This window comes from Cupressus sempervirens, chromosome 2, assembly GCF_028749045.1.
Source record: "Cupressus sempervirens isolate cs-2001-9-10 chromosome 2, ASM2874904v1, whole genome shotgun sequence".
NCBI classification, from domain to species: Eukaryota; Viridiplantae; Streptophyta; class Pinopsida; order Cupressales; family Cupressaceae; genus Cupressus; species Cupressus sempervirens.
In genome coordinates, this window is record NC_143119.1 from 183,712,108 (window position 1) to 183,721,252 (window position 9,145).

At 30.9% G+C, this 9,145-nt stretch overlaps 1 protein-coding gene across 1 annotated transcript; it reads right to left on the reverse strand.

The window, feature by feature from the left end:
• Positions 1-7,831: 7,831 nt before the first annotated feature.
• LOC149571689 (ethylene-responsive transcription factor RAP2-3-like) lies at positions 7,832-8,795 on the reverse strand. The gene is made up of 2 exons (XM_089813110.1): positions 8,572-8,795; positions 7,832-8,338 (listed from the first exon to the last, which is right to left on the reverse strand). The coding sequence occupies exons 1-2, from the start codon at positions 8,723-8,725 to the stop codon at positions 8,043-8,045; spliced, it is 450 nt and encodes a 149-aa protein (XP_089669236.1). The 5' UTR covers positions 8,726-8,795; the 3' UTR covers positions 7,832-8,042.
• Positions 8,796-9,145: the final 350 nt, after the last annotated feature.

A 9,145-nucleotide genomic window follows, 5' to 3' on the forward strand; every position in this document is an offset into this window, starting at 1 on the left:
TGGAAAGAAATAGTGAAAGCTTGAAGTAGTGGAGCAAGAAAAGTTGAGATCACCCAATCCAATGGATCAGGTGATCACACTACAACTAACTAAATGAAGAGGGTATGTAGGAACTATATATTTAATGATATGTTTTACATTAGTTTGTAACATAAATGTGCTAGAAGTTTATAGAGAAATGTTGAAAGATAGCAACACTCACATTGTGAGGAATGAATATGGGTGCTTTGTCATCAATTCCACCCAAATTTTTAACCATTCAGGATGTAAGATTCTACTATCTATGCCAAGAAGGAGATATTGGAGATTTCAAGATAAGGGCAGCCAATGAGAAGTTATGCAACAATGGAGTATTGAAAGATGAAAAAAATCATTGTTGAGAAAGGGCTTACCTATGCCCTAGGTTTTCCAAAAGTTTACAAAGTCAAATCGATAAAAATATTTCTCAGTCGCATCCATGACATGAAGATATGGTTAGAAGGAAGACCAATTAAAATCAACAAGGCCATAATACACTGAGTTACTAGAACACTACCTTGGATTGACCAAAGAGTATACGAAGTGTAGCCCAAAATGAAATTGAGAATTTGACCAAAGAAAAATAGAATGGTCATGGGATGTCAATTGATGGAATTGAAGATCCTCTAATTGAGTTTGTAGTTCATGTGATAGCACACAAATTTTACCAATCTAATAGATTGAATAGTGTGATGTCTCTTACAGTACACCTAGGGTACAAAATTGTTTAAAAGGATCATGCTTATGACCTTACTGAGCTACAACTACAACAACTGACTTTAAACTTTGAAGTAACAAGGAAAGGAAAAGAATTTAAAACATGTAATTTTTTGGATCTTTTTTGTTGTGTATATTTTTCTATGTAGAGAACTCATTCCCTATGATTGGGATGATAGCATGGGAAAGAAGTCAACTTGCTATGGAGCAAACAAATGACTTAATTAATAGGTTGGGAGAAACTATTAAAGCCATAATGGATAATTACTTTGAAGGATTCAAAATTAAAATGAGAAATTGAATGAGGATCTCCAAATCAGTTGTAGGAAAATATTATAACGATATATGTTTTATAGTAGATACAAATTGTGTACTTGCTCAGGTAGTATTACCAAGGATTGCATGGTTGAGACCTATGCCTTATGAGGTCAATGTTGATGAGATTATAGATGTAGTGACTATCTTTTAATTGAAGATATAGATGAAAATGTTGAGAAATTCAACACGTATGAGACAATAATGGTTGAACTAACTGCAGGGGCTAGTGCACCCAAAATAGAAAGAAAAGAAAGAGAAAAAGTCTTGAGGGAAAGGATAGAGAAGAAGATGAAGAATCAGGACAACCTACTAGGGACGATGAAGGAAAAGGCAAAGAACTAGTTGTTGTCGAGCCTAAGGAAACCAAGCATAAGAAAGTAGTCATTTTTTATCCAAAGGTGAAATTTGGTCTTAGTAAAGGTGTGTAGAAGGTTATTACACCTCAAAAGCCAAAAGGAAAAATCATAGAAAGATCAAAGAAAACCCAACCCCTAGTTGTGAAAACTAAAGGAAGTCCATCTAAGAAGAAACTAGATAGCTTATCAAAGTAGAATATACAAGAGAGGTCAAGGAGAAAAGTGATCGTAGAAAAAGAGGAGGAGGAATATGATGAAGAAAATGAGTATGATGAACCAAGAAAAATGCCAATCATGAAAAGACTCCCTCTAATGACTATGGATTAGGTATGTGAAAATATTAGAGTCAACAAATTTTGTAGGATCCAACAATATTACTTATGATTGTTTGAATAATGATGATCAAGATAAGCTTGAATGAGCTATGATTGATATGATGATCAAATTTAGATGTACACCCTTGGCATTGGGAGATGGATTCCCAATAGGCTTGTATAAATGGATTGATGCTAAATGGAAATGGGCATTATCTATAGAAAAGAAAATAAGAGAAACTACATTGGCACAAGCTATGCCAAATTTAGGGAAGACACATATGTCTATAGCCCTCAAAGATTTGGTAAATAAATTCATGCCAAGAGATAGGGCATACAATTTTTTGAAAAATAAAGCTCATCAAGTTGAGAAAGACAATATTTGTATATAGAAAGAAACATTTGGACTTCTTACTCCAAAAGTGGAAGTTAGATATGGAAGAGATGTAATAGAATTTAAAGATTCCTATAAGGAAGAATTTTCTAAAATGACAAAAGAAATCTGGCAACTAGTAGGCTAGTGTGAACAACAAAAGGTTGTTACCATTAAAGATATATCTGACACACTTCCACAGAATCAAAATGTACTAAGGAAGACATGAAGATTTTAATGTCGGACACAACTCTATGTTCTACAAATCTAGTTTTGATACAAATTATAGATTATCCAAAGATCAAGAGTACAAAGACTCATAATTTTGAGGTTGCATCAGTTATGGAGGATACAAGTGTTGAACAAGAAGGAAAGGATATAATTGTGTTTTCAAAATTTACTTGTATACCTATACTTCAGATAGAGGTAAAGATAGAAGAGGTCAAGGGCACATAGTTGGTAGAAGAGGAGATGGCACCAAAAGAGCAAGGAGCTTCTCAAGCTCTTATAAAGTTGTCAAGTGCAAAGCCAATAGAACCATGATTGGAACACCTAAAAAAAAGTGTTAGCTACTCAAGAAAAGAAATAATAGATATCAAGACCAATTAAGAAGGGAAAACAATTGCAAATATCACTACCCAGTGATACAACCCCACGACCTCAGATTATGACTCATTCAAAAGAGATGGAAGATGAGTCAATAAGTCTAGTTGAGATAATTACTTTACCCATATATGACTTGAATAATATGACACTAGATCAAATAAAGGAATCATAAACTTTTTTGAGCCACAAGACAAAGCAAGAACAACTACAAAGAGAACACAAAAAGAAATTGGTATTATTACACACTATTAAGTAATTTTTTTGTGGATGCATTTGTCATAACTAACTTAGATAATCAACATTAAATTTTGGATTAGTTAGTGTATATAGTTCATAAAGTTCAATCAGAAGATATAGAGATTAATGATAACTTGATATAATGGTCTAAGAGAAGATTTGAGCATAAAGTACTGGAGAAAGTCTCTCCTAAACTTGTACGTAGACAAGTAGAGCTTTCCAATGTAGTCACACAATTAGAAGAAAGTTTGAAGACTATTCATTCATTATACATGAAGCTATGTGATGTTCAGTCAATTACACTAGAAAATCAATGTTCTAGTGATTTATTATATATCGATATGTGGGCAAATTTTACTTCATTGGGCAAGGATGCAAGTTCAAGATCACTCTCATACAATAAGTTAACATTTGGTCAGTAGAGGTTATCCGAGCTCACGACTAGAGATAGTAAAATATGTAATAAGTTGATATTAATTCGATCCCATTTGTTAGGTCTCTTTTGGAGATAATTCAAAAAGAAGTGTTTATAACACAAAATATTTTAAAGAAAGACACACATTTTCTACATATTGAAGGTCTAATTGATCTAGTTGTTGAGCTAGAAATTCAATATCAAGATATGGAGAAAGTAAAGGACCAATGGAATAAAGGTTATGCAGAAATTTTGGCAAACCACAAACATTTTTTGATAAGAAAAAGATAACCCCAACAACCCCAAGCCATCTGTGAAAATAACAAGGGAGAAATATAAGTCAAGTCAAGAAAAAACAAGAGGGGTTGGGGGGGGGGGAGAATATAGGGAAAGTCAAGGACAAAAAAATGGATAGCACACAAAGGAAATAGGAGGAGTCATCAAATGTCACAACATCAAAAAAAAAATCATATTTCAAATCCCATTATAGTCTCAGGGGGAGCATCCTTATTTGCAATGACAATTCTTTCATGACAAAGTATTTTTTCTACTAATGTCAAATGGGGAGATTGTTGATCTCTATGCCTATGTTGACTATTAGTGTCCAAACACTTAGTCATTTACTATGAAAGGATTAATGGTCATCATTGTAACTGAGTCATCTAGTAAAGGTTGAGCACATGAGGACTTGTTTAGTTTTCATACTGAGCAAATTAGAGATTATTGAGCACCCCAATTGAGACCAAATGCGTATATAAGTTGATTTAACAAAATGGAGACTGAGTAAATTGAAAATATAGCTTTTGTCAAGAAAATAGTAAGAAATAAGTATGTAGAATCCAAGTACCAATATGCATGTTATTTATGACCAAGTATCAAAACATTCAGATGCCAAGCAGACTAGTTTTGTCATATGAGTTTGTAATTATAGAAACACATATGTAAATCATTTTGTTTGACTTCTATATGATATTTACTGATTGTAGAGACAGTTAAGATAGAGATTATGCATAATTAATGAAGGTAATAATCTCGAGGAAAGAAAATCAACCAATCAAAAAATCAGAAGGAAATAGAAAAATAAGATGAACTATGAAGGTCATTGATTATGATCTAGAGCTTTTAAAGATTATCTATTTAAAGAGGGTTCTAACCTTGGGATTAATAAGAGAGGAGGAGTGTTATGTGTGTGCAAACTAATATGTGAATATGCAAATGAAGAAGTGAACAAGGATAGAACATAGTAAGAAAGGCTAAGTTTGAAAGGAGATTAGACAAGGGCAATCCAAGAAGTGAAGGATTGAATGAAGATATCATATTAAGAGATCAGATCAAGACATTGTACAGAGGAGATCTAAAATTAGCTTATAGAGAAAATTGAGGGTCACGTATTGAATCAATTTTCAACAAGATTGAATTAGGGGAAATCTCTTTTATCCGAGTGATCCTAACAGATCTATGTAAATCTCCTAATAGAGTCCTTACTTGATTGTAAGTGTAAAATTCTTTGACAGGGTAGGACTTAACAATATTGAAGCTTTTAATTGGGAAAACCCCTCATAGGGTAGATCATATATTATGATCAAACATTATAACCCTAATAGGTTAAATTTATTATTGTAACAATGAAGATTTTTGGGTTTCATCCCCACCCCAGTTCTACCTTCACATTGAAATGTTTTTGGGTTATCAAATCATTTGTGTTATGCATTGAATCTTTCATGGATGTTATGTTTTCAACATTATAGTTTTAATACTGCATTGGAGATATGAGATGAATTTGGTGTGAAATGAGTAATTTTTATTTGCATGTTAAAGTTTAAGATCTCAATTCACTTCCCGCTTTCAATATCTTGTTTCCCATTAAATCCTTCCAACAACACTAGTTTATTTATAAGTTTGCCTATATGATCGTTGACACTATTATCTTTTTTATTCATTTATGAGTAGATTACTAGTGTCCTACAGTTTGTGTTGAAGCTACTCATTATGCCTATGTTATATGGAAAAGCTAGTCAACTTGTGTACTTGTGATGTGCATGAGCTAGTCCTTTGGATGTCATCACTATGTGTGTGTTTTTTTATGTGACCCTAATGCATATACATGTACAGTAGTAACTAGTGATTAACAATTATGGGTATTGGACCAACCTCCAATTCCAATTGATATCATAAGTTGTTATAGGGACAAGTTCATAGAATCCCTTATTAATAGCTAATAATAAAGAGAGATCAAAGCTCTAATCAAGAGGAGAGAGTAAATCCCCTCCAATTGTGAGCTATGAAGCCTATAATTTCCCAAGAGAGGATGCATAGTGTCATCAAGAGTAAACCCTTGATGCCTTGGTTTGGGTCTAAGGATGATCTTAGTTATGAAAGATAAATACTATCACAAGGAAGCATGACGTGTGATATTATGAGTTGTCATGGTGAATGGTCAAGTCTTAACATTACCACTTCTAATTAAATAGAAGATGATTGGTTGAATAAATTGCTAATAGATGTTAAAAACATAGTGACAATTGAATATAGCTTTTACATTATAAGAGTTCATAAAAATTGTTTTTATGCTATAATATTTTTACACTTTACCCTTTAAATTTTTTCTACTAAATATTAGCCTATTTAAATTATGTAATACATCTTAAATTCATAATTGTGGATGTTCATTATTTCATATTAAAATACTTTTTAAAACTAATAATATTTTCTTTACAATAACATTAGGAAATTAAAATATTTCTAGATTCAATATTTTAAAATTAAAGTCATTCTAGAGTCAAAACTCTATATAAATATGTAAAAATTATAGATGAATTGTTTTTTAATATATATTATATTTTATTTTTAATATATTAATGATAAATTTATAATAGATTTTTATATTTCAAAAAATAGTATAGAAGAAAATATATTAATCTTCTATTATAATTCTAAAAGTACATAATTTCTATACAATAAACAAAAATATCAAGTATAATTTGTATATAAAGATGATTTATTTTTTTAATTTTTAAGATTGTTGAATCTTAATGATCACAACACTATTAACACATTGTAAAATAAACTTTCATATTATAATTGTTATTGTACTTGTCATAGGCAATGTACTATTTGTATTCAGTTTCCACAAATTACTGAATTAGTTTAGAATGCATCTACTAAACACAAGTAATGATTTTTAAATAATTAAAAATTCTCTAAAATTTATTTATTCATTTACAAATTTAGTAGTTCATACAAATTAATATGATTGGATGAACTTATTTTGTGTTATAAGAGCCTTTTTTTCCGTCGGTCTCCATAATGCAATATATTCAATGTTAATGCAAGTTTTAGTTTCTCTCAATATGTTTTGGTTAATGTAACATTGTCAATTTATTTTACCTTGTAAAGATTATTTTATTAGTATATATAAGTGAAATAGTACAAATGAACTTGTAGTTAAACAATGAGATAATATAAATATAATGATTTTTTCCACTATTTTATTTATTCATTTATAATTATACTTAAGAATTTATGAATTATAAATTTTTTCCACTTTCCACAATAATTTTTTATTAAATTAGATTAAATTAATGTATTTAAAAAAATTATAATTTGTATTTGATACTTACAAATATAATTAATTACAATAAGCCAAGTACATGCCACTATGTGGCACTTGTTAGTATTTGTGCATATGCTATTGTAATCAGTTTGGTTTAACTAGTTTTTAACCAAACTCATTTGAACCAATTAGAATGAATTATTTATTTATTTTTAAAATTCTTAAATTATTTTCTAACTAATGTATATAATATTTAAATAACAAAATGAAAACAATATTTTTTCTTCACTCTTATTGGTTAATAATTTGACATCTTCTGAATGGGTTTTAGGGAAAGTTAAACGATTTTCAAACTAATTTGTTCCATCACGTACGTAGATTTTAATATTAAGTAAATGTTATTTTATATATTTATATTATATTTTGACATTGTCATTACTTTATGTACTATAATTGTATTATCAATTCTACTTTTACACACTATTTTTATAATTAAATTTTTAATATTAAATATTATAACTATAACCACTATATGACACTTATTTAATTATGAACCTTCTCTTAATTTCCCACCTTCTAAATAAAAAAGTCTTGGGACCACTTATAGATAAAGACATTCCTCCTTGAGAATTTGTCCATGATGATCAAGACCTAAGAAAGGATCAAAGATAATTTTCTCACAAATATTACTGTAACTATATTTTATTTATTGCTTTAACATTAACTCTAAAATAGTGATTCCATTCTATACCCATTTTTATATAGATCCAAGACATCAATTTAAAATTTCCAAATTCATCTCATTTATCACAGACTTACTTTAATTAAAGGAAGAAAATGCAATCAACCATCTAAGTAAGGCCTCTGAAACGGAATATAATAACTGAAGCTGTAGAATAGGAGGGAGATACGCTATTACACATATAGAGAAATTGACTTATTTGCATTATTGTACCCACCCACCAATACATGAAGTCATAAGTGGCCCATAATTCCAAGAGCCTCATTTAGATCACTATTCTACATTTAGATCACCACCAAATAATTTTTATGGAGATGTACTCCAAGAGCCTCAGAGCTTAATACATACACAATCTAAATGAGTGCTCCTCAAAAATCTTGATTAAAAATTATGCTATTTCTTGATTGGTCTTACCTGCAAGTCCCTTACATTAGAAATAGCAGGCGTTTCCTCTACAAAATTAAGCTTGGCTTTTTTACCTCTGATTTTTCTTGCTGCCTCATCATAAGCTCTTGCAGCCTCTTCGGGGGTACCAAATGTCCCAAGCCAAACTCTGCTACCCTTGGCAGGATCCCTTATTTCAGCAGCCCATTTTCCCCATGGTCTCTGCCTTATTCCTCTATACATACTCTTCCTCTTCCTCTCCATCACCTTTCTTTCTCCCACTTCTTTTACACAAGGATTTGTGCCTTCAAAATGGAAAACACCCATTACTAATATCAGATTTTTAAAGATCTATAGTAAATATTAGAATTTGTTCGTTGCGATTATACTCACACTCATCTGAAAAGCTTTATGTTCATCTTTATAATAGATTACTGAGCAACAATTGAAACGTAGAAACAACTGCATTGAATATACCCATTTCAAAATAACACATGAAAACATATGCGAATGTTGAAAACAAAAGCAGAGGACTTACCTTGTTGAGTTAAAGTCTCCTCATGTGAAGAGAAAAGTTCAGAGGAGCTTCCATTAAAACTAGTGTCCTGAGTTGTATTGAAAAAGGCCCAGAAGTCCTTTGCATTCATGTGACTGCTTGGTGATGACTGAGAGACAATGGACTCTGCACACATCTTTGTTCTGAAATGAATATGAGATGTTTAGAAACCACCAGCATGCTTTTAAAAACCTCTTTGACCATTTTCAGAAACAACAGTCTACTAATCTGTGGGCGGGTTTTTCAACTTTTCAGCACACAGAATATATTTCTTGAAGCGCCATATTCATTTCATCTAAATATAAATATATTGGCAATGGATTTCTCTTTTGTCGAATCTCAGCCTTTGACATCAGAATAAACGGTGGACACGTGGACAAAGAAATCTGTACACGTCAGCCATTCCAATATCTCGGTTCTTTATTGGGTCACCAAGTGCATTATTGAAGGAGTTTCAATCAGTTTGAATAAATATGGGTGCGTGGGACCGGGGCATCTATAAGGAACAAAATCCCCTGTGTAATTATAGGTTAGATGTCTACATTCAAGCATAAAT

Coding starts and splice junctions, on each gene's coding strand:
- LOC149571689 (XM_089813110.1), bottom strand. CDS start 8,725: ATGTGTGCAGAGTCCATTGTCTCTCAGTCATCACCAAGCAGTCACATG. Junction 8,339..8,571: donor GGAGACTTTAACTCAACAAG/GTAAGTCCTCTG, acceptor TCCATTTTGAAG/GCACAAATCCTTGTGTAAAA.